This window comes from Manduca sexta, chromosome 12 (genome assembly GCF_014839805.1).
Source record: "Manduca sexta isolate Smith_Timp_Sample1 chromosome 12, JHU_Msex_v1.0, whole genome shotgun sequence".
NCBI classification, from domain to species: Eukaryota; Metazoa; Arthropoda; class Insecta; order Lepidoptera; family Sphingidae; genus Manduca; species Manduca sexta.
Genome location: NC_051126.1, coordinates 5,909,562 through 5,933,550, shown reverse-complemented (window position 1 = coordinate 5,933,550; position 23,989 = coordinate 5,909,562). Strand labels below are relative to the sequence as shown.

The 23,989-nt window shown below is 34.3% G+C and overlaps 1 protein-coding gene across 4 annotated transcripts in view; it reads right to left on the bottom strand.

The window, feature by feature from the left end:
- Positions 1–948: 948 nt before the first annotated feature.
- LOC115446321 (cytohesin-1) overlaps positions 949–23,989 on the bottom strand; it is a 49,481-nt gene continuing 26,440 nt past the window's right edge. For all 4 annotated transcript variants that reach the window (XM_030172929.2, XM_030172928.1, XM_037437998.1 and 1 more), the window contains 7 exons: positions 21,146–21,278; positions 15,295–15,493; positions 13,501–13,762; positions 10,166–10,284; positions 8,569–8,680; positions 5,599–5,729; positions 949–4,623 (listed from right to left, as the gene is read on the bottom strand). In XM_030172929.2, the coding sequence (XP_030028789.1) occupies positions 4,488–4,623; positions 5,599–5,729; positions 8,569–8,680; positions 10,166–10,284; positions 13,501–13,762; positions 15,295–15,493; positions 21,146–21,278 (1,092 nt within the window). In that variant the 3' untranslated portion in view covers positions 949–4,487. The remainder of the gene's footprint in view (positions 4,624–5,598; positions 5,730–8,568; positions 8,681–10,165; positions 10,285–13,500; positions 13,763–15,294; positions 15,494–21,145; positions 21,279–23,989) is intronic.

The window sequence follows — 23,989 nt, the reverse complement described above, 5'->3', positions numbered from 1 at the left end:
GTATTCATATATTCCAATTGTAATTCCTCAATATAAATCAATTTGTAGTCTGTAAAATTTTAGCATAACACGGACCAATTAGAAAATACGACCAACATCAAACAGATTTCTCTCATTTCCCACTCGCATCACGTACAAAACCAATGAAAAGCGTTTGCGTTCAGAAAATTCTATTTTCGTTAGTTGACACTCTCGATTTTATCCTGTTTATTACAATACTCATTTAATAAGGTAAATAGAAGCAGCTAGCCAAATTACGTCTAAGGTAGTAGCATAAACAAAGATAGATGGCGCCACTTTTATAATGATTTCATTTCTACCCCTTTTATTCTTTTCTTATTGAAATGTAGTAAAACTAGGTAAGTTATGTGAAAGTGGATGATCACCATCGCCCATAAACTACCACATAACCGAAGAAAACAAGGACACGTTCCCATTTTTAAGAATGGTAATTTGAAACGGATTATGTTGTGCCTCTAACGTTTCTTATGAAGAGTGAACCATTTTTTATAGTATTATTGGCACATTGTATTATAATTTCAGTAGTTTTGCGCAACACGTTTCACCAACATCGGAAAAGGAAGGCGGACGCGTTACGGTCCAAAGATTAAAACAAGCGTTCGGGCAAAATATATGCGTGTAACTAGTTCTTTAGGTAATTCACTACTTGCGTGAGCTCAATTTAACACTTTGGTACTGGATCACTTTCTGTTTATTGACGGTGATGGGCAATACGCAACATTAATCTTCACTTCGTTCCTACGTGCGCAATACTTAAAAACTTTAATTTATGAAAATAAAATATAAAGATCATTTTCCTGTAATTATTTCTAGAATCCTGTTTATAAAAGAAATCATTGTATTCAAGGTTATGGTTCGATGCACTAACGCTGTCATAGAAAAACTATGATACTGTAAAACAATAAGGAGATAAGAAAAACAAAAATATAAATAAAGATATTTATGTATAATTATTTTCTTGCAAAATTATTTACAACATTATTATGAACATATTCATATGACCGTGAACGGAGATACAAGACATTACATAGATAAATTAACTTTTTAGGCAAATTTACAGGACATTACACTAAGCTCGCTACATCTAACGCTACAACTAGACAGATCAGTATTAGGCACCGTTCTGTAAACACAGACCACGTTTGTATAAAAACCACCAATGCCATCGTTACATTCAGTACCAATCATTTCATTCACTCTCAGATTGCTAATCATATCGTCGGGCTATGGTTTAACCCCATTAACCGCTGGTTGAACCTGGTTCCTATTCATCCTACAGGCTCCATCAGCAGCTGAGGAGCTTAAGACCCTAAGTAGTCCAATACGGGATAAGAATGCCTCGTAAGAACTCTCTGATTCCCCTCTACCAATGCACCTCTATCAAATATTAATACAAATAGAGGACAGTGAATCCTAAAACGAGCAAGGGAGAAATTATTTACAAGTTACGAAGAATAAGATTATAGAATAGCAGACATAATATGTGAATATAGAGTTAAGATAAGTCAATTTTTTTTTTTAATCACAGATGAACCTAATCATTGTTTTGTCTCTGCCATTTAAATTATTTGATACAATGAAAAAATAGAGAAGCAGTAATAAGTTTAAACACTGATTTAAACCTCTACTGATGAGGATAAGAAATAAAACTGCGCTAATTCAAGGATGTGTATAACAAGAGGAATAAGGGAATGTAAAACATTTTCCATTAAACTAAACTAAATAACTGCATTAGACTGCCAGAGTTATAAGTAGAAATGATTACGTTAAAAAATCTTTGTGAAATAATAATGAAATTCAAAACTAGGTGCCTATAGTTTAGACTATACCACATTGAGACAAGGAATAAACGAAACATAAGCAAATACCTTCTTTACAAATACTGTCTTTGTTATGATCTGTCAAATACACTGAATACAACAGAAAATTGAAAAGAGGGTAGATATTTGTTTGCATTTAGTTTTTTCTTTGAACAATTAATATTATAAAATTACAATTGATACAACGCGATACGGGTGTTGCCATGACATCATCGTGGTTTCCCACTTTTAGCTGTTTATTTGGAAATTTTAAGTTCGGGTAATTGAATACAGTTGACAGCCTTGTGTTGTGTAATTTTCAAATTACTTAAATACATGACAAACGCCACCAAACTTTACATTGACGGAACCATCTTAAAGTATATATTACGTTGTATCAACAATCCTCAAGTGTAAACAAAACATTATTCAGAGTTATACGCTTATAGATGGAGCTATATTTGTATTAATATTTATCTCTCCAGACTCTATCAAAAGCGCTTTCATGATCTATACAGTATGACAGAAATACAACTATGTAAACATTATTAGCGAATGTTTACGCGCCTCGCTATTGCATAAGACCATCCCGACCGCTCAGTTTCTAGAAGACAAAAACGAAACGTTTCAGCTTTAACAAATGCAACTGTAAATGTCCAGTATTAATCTATCACCGAGCTATACTGTTTGTCCAGTAGAAACTGAGCGCAAACCTTACGACTGTTATTTACAATCACATACGAAAGTAAACTCTCCCACTAAATAAAGTAGTCAACTAATGCTACATTATATTTATACACAAATTTACTTTACACTATCCCATTGTATGTTACATTAAAAATACGTTTAAATTAATACTTCTCATTAAATACGATCTCGTTTACATTCACCAGTTGAACAAAACATCGATCAACTTTGTATAAACGCGTTATTGTCTAGACAACGGTAAGAATCCAATCAAAAAATTCCAAATATATTATATTTTTATTGCAGGCATGGCAAAATATTCAAATAAATTGGCAGTACTTGCAAATCATATTGTCGCAGTGATGTTATACCGTATTTTTTTATTTTGCTACTCTGATCTGTTTGAGTTGACATTTCAACGGTACATAATCCAAATTAACAGTAAAATAATGCTTTAAAAGTACATTATTTTTGTTTTATTTTTCAGTCTTACCATCGTTATATACATGGACAGTTACAAACAACCACAAAATGCTGCAAATTTATGTAATTCATAATACGGCTTCCATTACGATCTTCCTATCATCCTCATGCTCAAAAATCAAAGTTTATTACTTTTGCAATCGATTTTGCTTTTCAAAATCGTATTTCAAGATCATTAATCTCTATATCGATTATTTTGTTACGTCGTCAGTAAAAACAGCAACACTTACAAATTTTCAAGCATGCGAATGTTAAAAGCATCGAATGTAACAATTTTCGTCGCTTGTACCACGATGTACACTTCGTTAGCCGTCATTTATTCATAGCTGTAAATATCACATATTCATTGGAGTTCGTTTATTCTCTAATCTCGTTTTTCTTTACTATTTACCTACAGATGGACGTGTATCTAAATTCAGTTGACTATGATCTGTTTAATTCATTTACTTATACACAAATCAATAAAATTCAAATAAATAAAGTAAACTAACGACTGCGTGTTTTATAATTGAGAATTCGGCCTAGTTTAGGCGTTGTTATCGGCCCGTAATGTTAGGAACATTTTCCTTGTAAAAATATAAACAAAACATAATTACGTACGTTTGTACGTAGGCCGCTCTCGACCACTATCACCGACGAACGCATCAATTGACCCATTTCCAATTAACCGAATTGTTTACATACAATTACGTCGCTATCTTTAACTGACACAATCTAAAAAACTATAACTTCGAATTTTAGGAATTGTCCACCAACATGTAAAATAAATGTCATCTCGAATTAATTCATTGCAACTGCACTATTATAAAGAGGCCCAATAAGTTGCGTACCCAACAAGATAGTACACACTCTCAGCTCGACTCAGCCAATGTATTATCCAATAAGTCAGACGAGTATTTTTGGACGAACGTTTCGTGTTAATTAACATTATATTTAGACTACACAGCACTTACCATTAAGTGTAATGCAGTCACTTTGCCGTGATGTTAATAAATTGTATTACGACATAATCGTTTTAAACATTAACCACAGCAAGATGGCTCACATAGTTTTTATTTAAGTACTGCACAGCCTAAATAAATCAATCAACAAAATACATGTTTTTTTTTATTGTGTCGATGTGTATAGCAGCCATATTCGTTGACTATCACAAGATTTAAAACCTAAACGTGTCAAGTATGCGAGGGAAAGATATCTATGAGAGGATTCAGCGCCTCTGGTGGATAACTGAGGTTCTAAATTTGGACCTATTTTTGACTTGGACGCAATCGAAACAGATCCTCAGGCCACAGCCTTCATACTACTCGCTCGTGAGTTGACACGTTAGTAAGAAAGTTATATTAAAAGCCTATGTAGTAGTGGTCATGTAGTGTCAGCGAAGACCGCCGGCGCAACTTGCTACAAACTGGACCGATCCGTTGTCCACCGACAGCGGAAACTTTATAAGTTTCGTCCCGAGTGATTCCACAGTCCGCCGCAGGGTGTGGTGGGGCGGCGCTAGTGCGAGGAGTGGAGGCTGTGCTGCGCCTTCTTCTTCCTCTGCGCGAGCATGTCGTAGAAGGGGTTGTGGCTGATGGAGCGCCGCAGACACTCGATCCACTCGTCGCGCTCCTCCGCCGTCGCCGCCGACATCCTGACACACAAACAATATATTTCAATATTTGTTCAGCAAACATATACCTTGGACAAGTTGTGACAATAATACTTATATAAAATAAAAAAATCTAGAAAATATTAGAAACCTTTTCGCCTACGAAATATTGTTCATTATGAAATTTGTGATTACTATTATCAACTTGTATTAAATCCGCCATGTTACCAGTATGTAGGTTCATTAATTAGTCAATTAATTAACGGAATACATTTGACAAATAACATGTCAAGTAATGTATAATGAGTTATGTAATAAAAGATAGCTTTATTACTCATGCAATTTAATTGCAAAATTACTGATAGCGAAATATTAACCTAATATCATGTGTTATAAGACATTATGCGGTTATAAATTTTGCACAAAACAATTAACAAACTGCATATTAATTGGTATTGCAAGAAAACTTTCCTTTGTTGTCATTGACATGGTATCGATATCTTTAACCTAGACATTATCCTCAGCTCTATAATTAGAATATAATTGCAATAGCGTGACTCTTGGTTTATCTTGAAAACGTGTTTTCATGCGGCAATAGAGTAACAGATTGACGTTATTTATTGCATTACGTCGGTTTAAAGACTGATCAGGATTATAGACATTTTAATACACAAAACATGCAGCCCTTGTGTGACATTAATTTTGAAGATAATATATTAACTCGTATGTTTGGATGTTTGTTATAATAAATGCAGAAACCGAAGAACGGATATCCACGAAATTTGGTAAATGTAGAACATGTCCTGAACTTCCATATAGGCTGTATTTTAGCCCGAAAAAGAGCATATTAGATCTTATATTTAGGGAAAAGGCTTTCACCTGGATTGAGCTGGAAGCCAAACTTAGTAACATGTAACTTTCCTAATTACGATAATTTACCTAACTGTCGAAATGTGATTGTACCTCTGCCTACCCCTGGGAAGGGTACAGGCGTGGTGGTATGTATATGTTACTGACCTGTAGACGGTGTGTTTGCCCTCGACGACCTTGCCCTCGGAGTCGGTCTTGCAGGCCTTGATGAGGTCGGCGCCGCCGCTGGCGTACAGCTCGAGGCAGTGCGGGCGCTGGCGGTCGCTCGCCGCGCGCACCTGCGCACCCACCACCACGTTACTTATTATGTTTGAGAACACTGTCGCATGATGCGGGATTTCAACCACATTACTTACTTATTATATTTGAGAATACTGTCGCATGATGGGGGATTTTTTTTTTTGTACGTTAGTACAGCTACTCTTACGTATAAAGAAAAATCCCCACCCGATAGTGTGCTCAAGTTATTTGTTAGTTATTAAAGCTAATTCTAAACAACAAACTTATCCCCGTCCAGTGTCAACCATAAACCTCCCCGGGTGAGCACCAACCCATCCAGGTCTACGGCGAGTGAATAATTTTTTAATCGTCGGTGCATGTTTAATTGAAATTTCTTTAAAAAATAATATCAGCCGTGAATTATGTATGTTCAAGCCCTCTCTTCTATTGGGAAGGTTTATTATTTCCAATAGGCTATCTTCCAATAATGACTGCAGAATAAATCGTGCCGTACTGTTCACCTAGCCCATGAAAACATAAAGATGAAGTATAGACCAGATCTGCCAAGGAATAAGAAAGAAAAAAAATTCAATACAATAAATCAAAACATTAATATAACAACTTATTTCATAATTGTTTTACATTGGCGGCGCTTGAATGCAACACGCTTTTATCTCGCGGCCGGACGCTCATAGTTAACTCTGTCGGTTTTAACAAATTTACAGGAAGAGATTGTTATAATGAGAATAACACCATATGAATCACAAAACCATTTGTCATATGAAATTAAATTAATTACTGTTAGTCACCACTATATCAGTTCAACACAGAATGAACTCGGGTACGTTGGTTTATTACGCATTTTGTTTTGTACACGCATTATTACTGTTAGTTCTTGTTTTTGTGATAGAATGAGGGTAACATAGTGCCTATATGCATATACGTATTGATTTTCTCGTATTATTATTAAAAGTTGTATATTATGATTAATACTAAACAATAGTCGCATAATAAAAGGTTAATTACCGCGAATACATTACAATTTGCAGAATAATATAATAATATTGAGAACAAAGGATAACAGTACACGATAAATTTTATTTAAAACTACAACACAATAGAAAACATAATATCACAATTTGCCGTTAGGAGATTAAAACATTGTAGCCAAGCAACTTTCTAATCAACAACTACGAGTGTATTAAAACACAAAGGGTTAGGTACGTGACGATAACTAACTAAATAAATCCATAAATAATAACATAAATAGCTTCTACACATGATATTCATATCTTGGAATTTAGGACTTTTAGCAAAGTTACCGTGTTTAAAGTATACGTTAAAGAAAGTGACGTAATATAAATTATAAATTTGAACTTGTAATTTCGAGTACGGTCACACACACTAAAGGGCTGAAGTAATGTTTTAAGCGTATTTAATGAACGTATCTTGATCTGAAATCCGTATTATTTTCATCCAAAATATACATAAAGAAACTGAAAATAAGGCGAAAATAAGTGTATTATTAGCCACCCCTATTCCATCTACGGGGCCAGATCTGACTTTTTGCTATTACTTGTCTTATTGAAGGGCAGCTTTAACAGCCGTGAAGGTAAATACTGGACTTTTTTACTACTTAATCTCTACATCTTTACTTCGATACGCCCGTAATTACAAAAAGTCGCATCTGTACCTTTAGACGGAATAGGACCCACTGACTATAATTTAAAATGTTGCTATTTCATTCAGTCTTATTGAGAGTCAACGCAGTATGCAAGCTTCAAAGCCGTTTATATATAATCAACCATAATACACGTAACTTATAACACCGCTGCATTATTAATTGCGGAGTAATAAGGGGTAAAATTCGTCAATAAAACCATCAACGTCAACCTGCGTATTCATAAAACCGTTTACCTATTATTATAATCAAATTCCAATACCTTATACAGTCATTTTAATATTGCGTTTATAAATGAAAACATGAGATTTCATTATTTAAAATAAAAGATGAGTATGTACTCGCTTTTGCTACAATTGTGCCAAAAATCCTCCATGAATGAATATTTTTATAAAAAATCCCGGTTTTACTTTTCTATTTTTTTTAATCATTTCTAATTTAGTTCGAATATAGCTTGTGCTTGAGAGAACTTCTGACTGAAAGTATGATATTGCTGCGACGAACACTCTTAGTGTAGGATAGTAGCATTAAGGCTTGTAAAATTAAAATCATTTTTATTGATACTTATTTGTTCAAAACTTACTCTTTTTTAATTAAGTACATCTATGGTTCGAGTAACTTATTATAAAGTGTAATTTTAATGAAGATAAGTGTGTGGTGTCATTTTATAACGCAATGTCAAAATGACCTTGAATATATCCGACGTGATTCATATAAATTGACCGCCAATACGTCCTACCAAAACCCAATATCAGTATTTGAATGTCAGTGAACTACCAACATGCATCGGGCATCGGCCGTCTGGCGTCCCACTTACTACTTACATAATGTTATTAAACAAGATAAGCATCGCTATTTAGTGCAACAATGGGTAATTAACGCTAATTATCCTTTTTTATTTGGTAAAAATAAGTATAATTATTGTACAATAATAAATTACAGAAAAAGCAAGTTACACGCATGATGGTGAACGCCACACACTGTCCTACCAGACAAAGCTTCGAATACTAATGACTATGGCAATATACCTTACCACAATTGAGGAATTAAATGTCAAACTCCAATAAAGCCCAGGAATCAATTTGGCTTCAATTAATTTCTCTACTTTCAAACCTCAACATCCCAGTACTTGCAGACTGCAGTTTCGAGCCTTAGCATCCACAGGTTAGTTTTTTTAACTATCAATCTATTGTTTCTTTAATGAATGATATACTTACAGATATGTTTTCCAGTGGAATGATGCCTCTCGGCTCCTTGTCGGTCGTGTACTCGAAGTAATACAGGCAGTTGTCGTTCAGTATAAACCACCGTCGCTTCCACGATTTATATCTGAAATGATACGATAATGAATATTATTAAATTGTTTGATTTGAAGTTAACATACCTCATTGATATTCTGATTTCTTGTGAATGTCCAACCCACAGAAAGAAATAAATAACGACCCACCAATTTTATGAAACAACATTTAATATACACTAAAAGTTAATAAAGAAAGTATCAAGACTACTTTTCTATTCAATAACGGCTGACGTATCAACATTAAATAAAAATGTTACAAATGAACGTCGAACTCCAAAAATAAAGTCAACATGTTTTTGCGACTAAGACTTAAAAAAACATGCAACAAACTCTCAATAAAACCAGTGGTTTTTGTTCCACTAAAAACAATTTTTACTTCTTATAACAAGTATCGGGCTACGACCTATGCTATGATGGTATCAACAGTAGAATCTTTGGTAACAGGAAAACATTCAATCGTTTGGTCGCGCTGTTAGAACCAACTTTTTTCTCTTTCTAGAGATAGTTTATTATTTTTATTGAAATTATAAATTTCCTTATATTATTTTTAGAAGTCAGATAAGAAACGTATGCAGCCAAAAAGTTTTTAAATTATAGGTCACTTCATCTAAGACGCGCCGGACAACTTTTTGAGTACTCATAATACTCACGCACACTATAAGCGATTAAGTAAAGTTGTGAGGCGCGTCTTCGAGGATGAAATGATTTACTAACGACGATTTTATATCAACGCAACTGAACACAAACAATCAAAACCAAACACTTTTATCTATTCGCAAGATTTAAAACGTCTGCTTGTGTAAAGACACTTTCAATTGGCTTAAAGTGTTAATTACTATCTTGATATTATGTAATATCAGTAATATTGTTTACTCAAACGTTTTGGCCCCTTACAGCTTACATAATAAAAACAATTCAACCTCGTTTTAATTATACCATTCAAGAAGCTTTAAGGAATTTATTACCATTCAAAGGAGGAAAATATATTATACAATCAACAACTAACCACTTTTCAAACACGTCTAATACATTTGATATTATTGGCAGACCATTTTTTTAGTAGAGCTACAATTGTTTTAGTCCCTTCCCTGTAATCATTATCTAAATATGTTATATACAGACTCATTTTGACATTACGTTAATATATGTAACCAGATATTTGTCTTTACCTCTGCTAACATTGTGTAAAAAAATCATACACCAAAAATTGCAGTTTTACTCCTAATTTTTAGAACATTTTGTAGTTTAGGGCGAGTATGGCTTGTGCTTCATTATCGTATTTCTGACTCAAAGTTTGTGATATCACTCCGACAACTTCACTAAGAGTAGTAGAAGTGGCATTAGAGCACGTAAAAATAACATTAATTGTTTTTTTTTTTGCCCGAAACTTACACTTTTTTATTTTACATTAATGGTTCGATCTTATCTATATCTTGTAAAATGTTATTTTCAAGATGATAAGTACGTGGTTTCATTAAGGCAATGTTTAAATGACTGTATAGTGTTGTACTCACCGACCGCCTTGCTTCCACAACCAACCCTCCTTATCAGGATTGAAGAACGTATGCATGAGATCGTTGCCGTCGTCTTCAGGAATCTTGAATGGCTCCGTCTTTATAGACTCGTACAATGACTACAAACAATTTATCATGTATAAGATACTTGTAAACACAATATAAACGCGCATAATGTAACACAAAAGGTTTCAATGGTTCTACAATCGAATGTATAATGTAATTCAATTAATGTAACTTCATTATTCAGTGGCGCATTTTGTGCTATAAATAAATCTGTAAAGGATTGTCTGTAATAAATATTACAAGGAAATCGAGCGGAATGTACAAGTCAAGTGCATTAAGATGGCTCTGTTTTAATATTTCGTATCAACTTAACAGAGGTCGATATTGCATATTAATAACAAAATATGTATTTGTATCCCGTTACAAAAAAAATAATATATTTCAGAAATTAGATCGTAGAATTCAAACTGACTTGACAAATAGCAGAATAACATATGTATAAAAACTAAAACCAACATTTTTATTACTAAGCTAATACCCAGGACTTTACCCTAATCAGTACTGCTTTAGGCGTAGGCGTTTTCCGGTATACAAAAACGATTTATATTTTAGTTATCAACCTAATTTACTTGAAAAATAAACTCAAACATAATGAAACAATTAACATGCTTCAAGATTAGATCATGCAAATAACATTAAGTCTAAAGGACGAACTAAGGTCAACATAACATCTAAACGAACGATGAGTGGTGATTTGTAAGGTATTATAAATATATATAGGGTATAAGAAGTATCTACCAATTACAACACAGACGTAAATAATACACAATACAAACAAGTTGTTTACGCAGACTCAAGAGGTCGACTGCGAGTTAAAAACGTTCGCGACGATTATCAGTCGGTAGTTAGTTACATTGCAGATAACATTTCTCACGGATTCACTGTGTTTACACATGTATGTGCGTCAATGTGGGTTACCAGTAGGAGATTACGGTTTATCGTTTGTTATAAAAACACCCTATGTCTACTTTAGACAATTATGTCATCAATTAAAGTATTATTGGTGAATTGTTTAGTGCTGGAGCAAAAATTAATTACTCCAAAGCGACGTAACATAAAGTTTTTAAACTTTTCCCAAGAATTACTTATATGATCGTACACCAAAAGATACCTACCTATATTTCTTTAACAAAAGTTATATGGTGAATAATATAATAAGGAACATTCAAACAGCTATCTTTTCAAGTAAAATTATGTTGAATAGATTAGTCATTGTATTGGATTGTGTCATGCTCAAAAAGATTTTTAAACATCGAACATTACATTGGCTCCATGTATATTATATAACTTATAAAAATGTTTCCGTATATTTTAATAATATGTACCTATTGTAATATGTACTGAAACCTAATTATACGCGGAAGTCTTCATTTCCGCAAAAACCTTTCGCATTTATCAAACTCTAAAAAACCTCTTTAAATATTAACACAAAACATTAATCACTTTCGTACTAAATACAAAACTTTATCTAGTTATTTTTCATTTAATATTTTTACTGTAAACACGAACGTTTAATTAACAATGTTTGCATCGAGATTATGTGCAAACATGACAATCGTATCTAAAAATTTACATAAACTATATAAACACATTATTTATCACGCGGAAATAACCTCCCATGACATCATAGCTACATATATTTTACATATAAGTAAATGTTTTATGCGTTTGAATTCCACACCCACGCAGAATCATCTTTTTTACCTTATATGCACAAATATCGCGTTATTTTGATATATCTAGTAATATTACAAAAAGACGTTGCAACGTATTAGTGGCATCGTGGCTTTGTATGGACCATTTATTTTTATGAATCAGGATATTACATACCTTGGAGATCGTTTAGTTCTATGTATAGTGGCGTTAGAGATGCTCAGAACCTTATTATGACGTGTGCAAGCTCAATTATTACAATAGCAATTATTATAACCTATATAGCTGTTGTGTGTTCTGTAATTACTTTATGACATGCAATAAGTATTACCTATGTTAATCCTCAACAAATGCGGTCAGGCGCGTGAGTAGATGACCGTTGGTTACAATACGGGTAACTTGGCAACTCATATTGTAGACGAGAGTTGAAAAATCATATTAGTTGTATAAATTGGCCAGATAGATCATTGTAAATACTAATGAAACCTATACTATGGATAAAAAGAAAAATCTAAAATGTAATAAATATTTACCGTAATCATCAGACGTCATAGAAATGTAACTATCATTGGGTTTTACATGTTTTTGGCATGGTCCTGTATATTGTTTAGTAGGAGAGCCATTAAATCACATCGAGGATCCGAAGTCATGTGTGACCTAATAATTCGAACTTAAACCGGCACTAAATCTAAATCAATCCAAACATTGGACCAACGTGGGCGTGTGAAACCCCCCTCAAGGATAAAGAGGTCTGCACACAACCCGAGGTAAATTTAGGACCGTTGTAAAATGTGCAGCACAAATGGCAACGTGTTTGGATAACTTCAGTACAATTGGCGATGACGAGTCGATAGTTGATGAGTCACTGTTCGCGGGTGATACACGCCGTGACCAATACGTTTATGAATATTATCGTTTAAGCGAATACTTGGCCGTAGTTGGTGGCTACTTGAATACTAATCATGTTTTAGAGAGTATGTGTTGAGAATTATCTATGGACAATAGGTAGGGCGATTAATACGGTAAAATATAAAGCGAATTATCACAATATTTTCTAAATGATACACCTCAAATGATATAGTAAAACGAAGTAACGGTTTCAATCTACCACCTCATGATATATCAAGGAGAATAACAAGAATTAGCGCGAAATCTATCCACTGATAGATTTCGCGCTAATATTTGCTCAGCTTGAAGGTAAATAGCCGCCCGGATAGCGTCCACGCACGCAATGAAAATATGTCATAAATGACGCATTTCTGTGAGTAACGTTTCAGGAACAAACAATGTATTCAAATAAATCGTTTTATAAGTCGGCAAAGCAACAGTAAGTGTGAATACTCTTGTTAAGTATGTTAGATTAAAAGTCGATTTAATAAATAATCCCATCGCTATCTTCGAATCGATGGCAAAACTCGACCAATCAATAAACTTCGCTTACAGATTTAATTTAATTACTTTAATCTCTGGATACATCCGAAGATAACTATCGGGTTTGTTTGTTGATTTCGGCCAATAGTCATTTAAACTGACCGCATTTCGCTTACACCCGTGTGTCCCCATTACGCTGATCGGTGGCGTGTCGTTTTATCGTGCAAACATAAAAAAAAACTCACCAAGAGCAATTCCTGCGGGAGATCGCCACCGTTATTGATGCCTCTGTTCATCGCCACGAACTGTTCGGGCGCCGGCTTGTCCTTAACACTGGGGTTGTGTAGAGACGTATTCAACATTATTATCGCGAAACTGAGCACGTAACACGTGTCGGCGTTCGTGAATATGTCCGGGTTCAACTGGCAGTATCTCTGTGCAAAACATTCCATCATACGATCGATCTTCTGCGCCTCGCCTGGCAGACGAAAACTCCATAGGAATTGTCTGGAATAAGAATGGATCTATTGATTAATGTAATTCTATTGACTTACATTAATCATTTATTCATGTAATACTTGAAAGTCGAGTTGATGTTTCAATCGAAAACGTTTTTAGATTAAATAATTTAATTCATTGTTGTTTTTGAACTGAACGTAAATCAATTTTCAATATGCCGTCAACAAGTCAATCAACAGCGAACGATATTGCAGAAACAGAAAGAATTTTATAAATAAACAAACTTCCAATTTATTCACCATACAGACCACGTAGAATATAATTATACTTCAAAGCTTCAGTGAGACAGAAAATTTAACGAACTCATTAGCGAAAGAAAAGCCTGCCAAGTTATTTTCTTGATTGAATTTTGCAATGGAAGATGATGTTACGGTCTCGAATTAAAAATATTTGAAATATTTTATATCAATTTGACGTGATTCTGTTGTCGATAAGTGTAAGCTTGTGATACACAGTATCATGATAACATTACGCAATTCCACATGCGACCAGAATGTTCATGAACATCCATATGAGGAGAAATTCGAATAAACAAGTTTCTCGTATCATTATTGTATTTGAACACTTTATGTGCAAAAGATTTGATAGAATTATGTGCGATCTTGCATTTCGTTATCACGTTGCAGTTGAATCAAAATTCCAAGTATCATCTTCTATGAGTATCACTTTCACTGGCATTTGTTCAATAACAATAATGAACACAATAAACTCGTGCTTAAACATCCGAGATACAGTATATTATAAATATTTATCTTGATTACACATTTATGTTCTAAGAAACTAAACGTATCTTGTTTGTTTTGGAATGTGTTCAGTTTATTTAAAATGCGTAGATTGGCAGTATTTTTTAAATAAAGTTTAGGTAACATGACGTGTTAATTATCACCATTCCGCAAATAATTATTATATTATGTAGAACAAACAATAAGTACAAATTCACAAGTTTCAAGTACATTTTATTTAACAGTTATCATATTAAACAGTTAATGTGAATTGTACTCAGTTTTATTGCCATTTATTTGGGAGCATAAATTACTTAGTATGACTTTTGTATTTAGTAGGCTTATACATTTACTCAGAACCTGTGAAACAGACTCGTAAGAGTGATAAATTATTTGGAATTTTAGAATTGTGTAAAAGAACTTCTGAGTAGACATTCTCAATAAACAAAATCACATGTAATTACAAACCAATAGTCAGATGAATATTATAAACATATTCGAGGAGTTATAGTTATAACTAATTTTCTTAAATAAGGTATCTTGCTATTCATTTGATGAATTCATCAAACCGTTACAATTTTCCCCAAATAACATTTAATTTCCTAGAAAAGGTTTCACTTTAACACGACTTCACAACTATTAACAATAGACATATGTCTCCAATGTAATCAGTTAAGTTCTAAATAAACGCAAGACAGGATACCAAATTGAAAGATTTCTTTCGGGTCCTCGACACCTAACATGAAATCTGCCCCAAAATAAGCTACAAAATATTATTCGTTCTAGTATTTTACTCACCTCAATGCCTGTACTAGTATTAAATCTGTGAAGTCGTGGAGATCGACAAAAGCCCGTAGCACCGCCTCATTGAATTCCGATCGTTCCCCGAGGTAGTCACCTATCGCAGTCTTGCTGAGCCCTTCGCCTTTGTGAAGGAACTGTGCCACATCCTCCGGCGTCCTCTGAAGCAAACCGTTTTCGTACAGGTATTCGATACCTGCAACCACACCGAAAGTCACTTAGATATCTTGCAAATGAATCTGCAGACGATAAGGGGATGCCAGTGATTAAATTTCTAACTATATCAATTAGTGATTAGCACCTGTAATAGACTTATCGGATTAATTGGATTAAAAAATACGTCTTAAATGCTCAAATCATGTTAATGTTGTGATTTATAAGTAAATACAGCCGCTACATAATAAATAAATTTACAGGCGGCCTTCTATTATGTAACATGCCTTACGTGGCGTTTTTATTGATCCAGCCAAAGTTTTTTACAAACTAAACTCATTTCAGTAACACACAATTACATTCCCATGACACTGCTATAAATGATACGCGTCACAAACAGACATACATATATATAACAAAAGAACAAAACCAAAGCAATGAACCGTGAATCGCGAACTGCACACAGATATTCAGATCACGCGTGCGGCGTGAACAAAAAGTGAAAAACTGCGGCTTACCGCCGTCGCTCGCGAAAGCGTCTCTATTCTTAAATCAAGCTTTCTTGTTTTCTCAATACGATTCGACGATAAGGCAAATAGTTTTTATGCGACAGACAACATTGTTCCACTTGTGTGTGGATGTGATTCCAATATTATTCGGATAGCTTGTTTTTGTGAAGCACTACAATAAATCTCGTTTGGCTGAATGTGCTACGGCTGTATCATTCATTTTCTCAATACGTGGGAGTCTGTAATGGGATAGCGTATTGATCATTGGCGATGGCAAAATTGTCATTTGAGATGTATTGGTTTTGAAAACTTTAGCACGATGCTTGGTAGCTATCGATAACTGGACGACTGGAAAATGTAATTTCTTAACTAATAAAACAAACTTTACTGGAGGAAGCAACAAAAACTAATTATTTATATAAATAATTTGAGATGCTTAAGATATTAATTTTTGGACTCAATATTTCAATAATTAGATAATTTTATAACTTGAGAAAATAGTTAATCTTACTATAGGTATGAGAAACCTTATCAAACGCACAAACTTCAATGTCATTACCAATGATTAAAACGCACGATATCAAAGCAAAATAATCGTATCTGGCGATTCCACGTAAACAAAACGTGTATCAAGACCTTTAGTATCGAATGCAGCATAGAGCAACTCTGTTATATTGTTAAAGCACAGTCAGTCGTAAATCATACACTTTGCAATTGTAATTGAGCTACATTTCAATGCCGTCTGCCGTTTGGAGGAACAATCTGAAAGCTTGGACGAGTGGCACTCGGCGGCGACACGCAACATGTAAAACTCGGGCGAAAGCGAGAAAGAGCTACCCGAGGCTTCTGCAGTTCCACAGTTCTAGTCTACCTGCGCCCGTTTGTACGCTAAAATGTTACCATTGCGAAACAATGCGATCTCGACCTTTGCACATAATGCTGCATTAACTTTCAGCATAATACACCCTTGAGATTTTTAATGCCACTTTAATATTGTAAATGGAAAAGTTTAAGCGACTCGAGCCGCTACGTTTGAAACGATTTGTGTGGAGTATAATGGAAAGATAGTTCATACCTGCACTACCATGCATTTTGGCATTTTGTTTTCCGGGATATAAATAACCTTCCCAGGGTATCAAACTATCTCCATAATTATACTTCATTGAAATCGGTTCCGCGGTTCGGCCTTAACGGCTTCACACAAGGGAAAGGTTTTTCGGAATAAAAGCCCCGCTATGTATTTTTCCAGGATAAAAGTAGCATAATATGTCCTCTGGCTTTCGAATTATCTCCATAACAAATTTCATCGATATCCGTTCAGTATTTTTTTAGTTTATCGCGTTCCGTCAAACAGACGGACACAGCGGGAGGCCTTGTTTTTTAATATGTAAGGATATCTACATTCATGTATAAAGCTCTAAACTAATATCAATACTCGTAGCTTTTTCTTCAGCGTTACTTTAACGACAAAATAACACTACGGATCTAGTTTCCTTTCTAAATAAATAAACTTACCTAATACAAATCACTGTGAACCAATAAACGGCTCAATGTCGTCTTACAACGTTGTTTATAACATGACCTATAACATTTTTTATTCCATTCATAACTGTCTATGACAGGCGGTCATCAATTTTGAATAACGTCACAATTTCGTAAGTCTCCACGAAGAATACTAATCCACGTCTCCCGGTGACGTCATTCGCCTACGCGCCTATCCCGAAGTCTGCACATAAAAACTAGCGTAGAATGCCAAAACCGTTGGTCAACTGTTGGTAGATATGTTTATTGTTCACAAGAGTTTTTATTTTATAATGCAATCATGTTTTAATTTTTTGCAATTCCAGAGACGATCTTTTAAATATGCAAGTAATAATTCTCATTGTATCTAAAAATACTTTATTATTAAATCCATTATACAATTTGTAAGAAGATATTATGTTAACCTCTAATATCACGGCGAGATTGTAAATAAGGTAAGACGCCCTCTCATTCCGTAATTACATCACTCCTATACTTCCTGAATATTTAGCAATCTTATCTTACGCATTGAAAAAAGCTTTGATCGAAGTTATTACTCTTATATATCGTGAAATTACATTTCGTAGTAAAGCAGGAAATTATGTTTTTTACTCTGTTGGTCTCTTTTCATAGACAGGTTGTAGATATCATCATCGCTCAGAATCGATTCCCCTATTTCGTAAGCAAATGGCTTTCTTTCCACGAGTTAAGTCGATTGTCGCATGCAAATCGATATGAGCACCGTGACGGATGCCATGCCCGTTGCTATCTATGAAACACAGTGGGGTACGGTGAAGTACCCGTCCCCGTAATATCTACATTCCACAATCTCGATTTTATTATCTTTTTGTATCGACTATCAGTGTAAATAATTCTATTTACGAATATAAGAATACATCAAAAATGATTATTTTATATCAGATGAAATCAATTTCAAAGCTCTCTGAATTGTATAACAAATTGCGTTACTACAAAAATGATATAACCTAAATTCCATCTATAAGTAACAACGTTTTTTAGAGTTCTACTATAAAAAAGTTACTTAATACTAACTACTTTTAGAGTACGTTATACCTTTTGAATAAATGCTTTGTATAAAAACTTACTTAGGCACTTACGTATCATTTGAATTAATTTGTTACAGTCTTTTTATTACAAAATGTACGAAAAACATCCTGTAATAGTAATCCTTTAATGTATTCTTTGGAAATTCATTAAAATTCAGATGCAGCGTCTTTTTTATCATCTGTTAAAAGAACTAATTGAACTCTGAATAACGAGGTTTTTACACGTACAAGTTCCTCTTTCTTCACGTTACGTGATTACAATTTACAAGACATGCAAGGAAATGGATATTAAAATTTAATTTTATGAAAAATACACCACGTTTCATGGTTTACCATCATTCATTTTAAAACAAATTTCGCTCTGTCATTCTAATATATTTTAAAATAAAAGGTATTAAAAATAACATTTGAAAAAATTCAGTTCACTCGCATCGCTCAGCAATTTTGAAAGGAATGTATGCTCAAATTCCAAAACTTTGCATACTTTATCATGAAATTTGTATAAATTAGGGAGCTTAACCCGGACCAAGGATAATCCGTCATGATATTCAATAGGGCCATTCATTTCAGCGCACCTGTGTAAGCACTAAGTAGCATGTGTTCTAATTTCGAAGGAGACATCATTAGTTGTACGTCGGGACCGTTGCGACTTTGAGACCTTTATGTCTGTTACTGAGAGTGGGGCCGCTCGAGTGTAAACCGGGTTGGAGTAGGCATTCAGGCCTCGTTTCTGACTACCTCTAGTTCTAACCTCTCTGAGAAAGCTGGCAGATAGCGCTGTTGTCGCTATCGTGACCCAATTAACTCGAAAACCATTCGAAGCATTGTATTTATTGCAATATAGCTTGGAACAAGAGTATCACGGTGGATCACTGAATCACGAAACTTCATTCTGATCTGTTACGGTGGATCACTGGGTGGATCACTGAATCACGAAACTTCATTTTGATCTGTTACGGTGGATCACTGGGTGGATCACTGAATCACGAAACTTCATTCTGATCTGTTACGGTGGATCACTGGGTGGATCACTGAATCACGAAACTTCATTCTGATCTGTTACGGTGGATTACTGGGTGGATCACTGAATCACGAAACTTCATTCTGATCTGTTACGGTGGATCACTGGGTGGATCACTGAATCACGAAACTTCATTCTGATCTGTTACGGTGTATCACTGAATCACGAAACTTCATTCTGATCTGTTACGGTGGATCACTGGGTGGATCACTGAATCACGAAACTTCATTCTGATCTGTTACGGTGGATCACTGGGTGGATCACTGAATCACGAAACTTCATTCTGATCTGATTTGATTTGATTTTGATTCTGATGTAATTACAAACTTATTCCGAATGTTATTTGACACTACAGTCTTCAGCGTTGCGTGAAAAATATAAAAACTCATTTCCAATAGATTTATGTTTGGCTGAATTGATGTAGTTAAACCATCTGTCTGGTGAGGGCTTCTCTTGCGCCATTTGTTTTCGAAATTTATTAGTCACGTTTAAATGTGTTCTCAATTTATCGATTCTTATAATATTACATGAATTTAAGTAAAGTTCTATTGAGTGTTATTTCGTTGAATTTATTTGTTGCGTGTTAATAATTATTGTTGAAGTTAACCTATCGCGACATAATTTTTAATCACGCGACTAGCAATTACGTAAATAATGTCTAATTTATAAGGTATTCCAAGTCGGTTAGGCAGGTGAAGAGCAGGAATAGAACAATTTGCCGTGTACGTCGTGCGTGTGACCGTGGGAGCCGCGCACCTGTCCCATCAGAAGCCATGCTTCCAACAACTCTACTTGTTTCACGCCATCATTTTATTAAAATAAACGCGACTGGCATTCTTTTAATTGGATAACATTCTTGTTCGTTGATCCGGAATGCCACACATTTGTGTTGCTATTTTATAAACCACTTCATGGACAATCCATGATATTTCGCAATGTAAATATTTGCAATTTAGTAAAAACGTGCGAAACAAAAGGAATAATACAAAAACAAAAATAGCCATACCAAAAATATTGAAACAATAGAAAATAGTACCATATATATTCACGAAAAGTAAACACGAATGTTTCTGCGATGCTCAACAACCATGAACTATCCTTTATAAACATTGCAATATTTCTACGCCGTAAACTCTCCGATACGCCCCTATTTCAAATAATATAAATGAGCAATATCTTAGTGTACTTCAAACAAGAATCCCGTATTCATCTATAGAAAACACTGATTCCACCCTTATTGCTTTCGATATCTATTCAATAAAAATCCTAGATATTGTACTAATATCTCGATTTATAGTTTTATCGATCAGACAATAGAGCATTATTGCGAACAATTACAATAGGACTTAAATGTTATTGGTGACCTTTAAAATATAAGAGTAGACTTGCTCGCGGATCCGCCCACGTAAAGTCTGTCCTCAGAATAAATCGTAGCATATAGCTCTAGGAGTAATTGAGGCTTCCTACTTGTGAAACAATTTTCAGAATCGGCACACAATTTACCAAGATTAGCGTTTGCAAACAAATAACTTAAAGCTTATAATATTACTAAAGATATATTATCATTAAGAATGTACCTTTCTTGGGATCCATATTGAACTTCTTCCTGCCTATACTCATCTGTTTGGCTTTGCTATTCTGTTTGCACTCCTCCTGCCCGTCCAGGGCCTCCAGCTCGGCCACCACCTCTCCCAACTCATCTTTGAGTTGCTGCAACAAATAATAAATTGTTCACCTTATGATATGCAAGGAAATGTAACGAAATGTAAAAGTTTCTTCTGAAATTTTCTAATTTCATATCGACGTTTGGACATTCGGAATTGGATTTTTTTCTAGCATAGTATGCTATTTAATTAATAATAATATAAAATGAATGTATTACATTAATTTAATGAGGTTTAAAATTTGTTAAGCTAGCACCGTGGCCGTACTCTGGTCACAAACATCTTCCGCAATAAAAAGTATTTACAACAAAAATCGTACGTTTTGCAATCATAATATTATGTAGTATCAAAATGATTCCCAATGCATAACAATTAGCCGAGGGTCTTAACAGCTCGGGGTTTCTCCCCCTACATGTTGCGTACAAGGAAATTATTAAAATAAATGTAATAAAATTAATTAAAGAGAAATATAATGAAATTGATTCGAAATGTAACATCCGACACCACTCTAATCATACAACGGAAATGCTGTCGTTGTACCTCCGTCTGCACTTTCGGTGTCACGGTGCTGTGACTCAATTAATTATAATTAATACTCGATGGTATATAGACCGGTTACTGCATAGGCAAAACAACAAACGCTGTGAGTAAGCAGTACGCGGTCTAGATTTTAAGACCATCGACATTGCTAGATTAAATAAATGGTCGGCCAGCGATGGCGCGTCACGACCGGCGCGGCGCGGCCACAAGGCGAACCACAACTCCGGCCCGCGACTCGCGACGCATTCTACAAAGCAGCTGCTAATGCTCTCCACCGCTGGAATGTTTGCTATCGACAGAATGTAGTCCTACTTGATATCCAATAAAGGTTTCATAGCTGTTGCCTTTAATACAAGGATTTAATATGATGTGGAAAGTTTTCATATTGAAATTAATTAGAACTTTCGGCCTAATATAAATTCAATATTATTTCAAATAGATCTACGTGTCATTTTTTATAAGATAAAATAACCTTGACATCAGACCGTCCTTGACAATAGGTTAAGGCATTTTCGCCGAAGGAGTAGACAGAACGCCCACTATACGCTGACCACAACCCACGTTGCTCTCAAATTCTAGTATCACACATCTTAGATGTGTTATTGTTTACATTATCGAATCAGAAATCTTGAAAAAAGAAAATTGAATTTCTCTACCAGTTGCAAAGTCTAAGTACGGTACCACTAGACTTAAGGCAATAAATTATATAAAACCAGGACTAAAAACGAACGCAGGAAAAATCTACTTAATAAAAATAATATAGAATGCAATTTGGCGAAGAATATACAAATATTATTAAGGTCATATTTGATTTCATGCAAGGACGTGTGCAAAATACACGCGCTAAAGTAGTTTAGTGAGTCAGTATTTGAGTTACCAAAATCAACTTGGCAAACATAGACTGTTCAAAATATTGATACAATAACTAACTGTATTTATTAAACATACGTGAACCAACAGGCCGTGCAAGTAGAACGAAAATGTTCCTATAAAACTTGAATACTACAAAAAAATATACATATTAGGCGTATATATTATTCCTTCCATTGTTGACCTTATACAACGTTTTATCTTAATGCATGTTCGTAATCGGCTTCATCAGACTAACGATCCAATATTTGCCTAACTTCTCTTATCAGGCCAAGGATAATTAGTTTGGCAACATTGACGAAGTTAACGTAATTCTCTAGAAAAGTTGATAGTTCGTATCTTGTTTTCTAAGAAAAATACGGTAGGTTTATAAATTACAAAGATACTATTCTGAATATTCTGCGAAATAAACTTCAAAACATATTTTTAATATTAATATTGCACTTTAACCGCGATAAATAAAATCGAGTAAATACAGAAAACCAAGATAAATATTTTGATAATAAACTTTACGACTTACATAATATTACTGTAAACTTTTGCGCAATCTCTAAAAATAATTTAGTACCCTCGATAATTAAATGCAATCTTAACTATCAGGATGAGCAGTAAATTTCGCAGTCCATAATTAAAATAAATTAATAATAGAATCCTAACTACTTATTACTGGCGTCACAACGTACAAAATTGTGCCCAAATGAAAATATCAAAGACAAACGTACCGAGAACAATGACCGCACGAAGTGAGGTTTTGTTCGCTTTTTAAAGTTTGCCATTCTTTCATGGAGCTGTGTTGTTAGGTTTCAGAGAACTATGTATTTTAATTCCTCATTTTCTGGCACATTATTTTATTCATCCGTTCCAATATAAATATATATAAACATAATAGCAAACATTTACGAGAAAGTGATTTCCGATTTCAAAGTGTTTCTCCGTTTTCATAATATACATTAATTAACTGTAAGGTGAACAAAGCTTTGTGTTGCCGTCGGTTTATTAACCTCCTGTGAACAGCTACGCCGCGCGCCGCGCCGCGGTCGAGGTCTAGTGAATCTTTTTTATAATTAGGTAATGGGAGATCGTTATTCACATCCTCTATTTCTTAAAGGAGAATTTGATACATACCTTACTCTGTGTATACTTTATGTGAATATCTAACATATATGAGTGATTTACCTTAATGTATGAAATGATAAAACCCAAAATGTATTACAAAAACTATATTTTGACAATAAAACAATAATGGCAGTGTTAAACCTATTTAAGTCTTATCACACGTGTCGACTGTAGGTACCCATTTGAATATCCAAATTCACGTTGAATTTCGGAACAACGTTTCGTTTTACA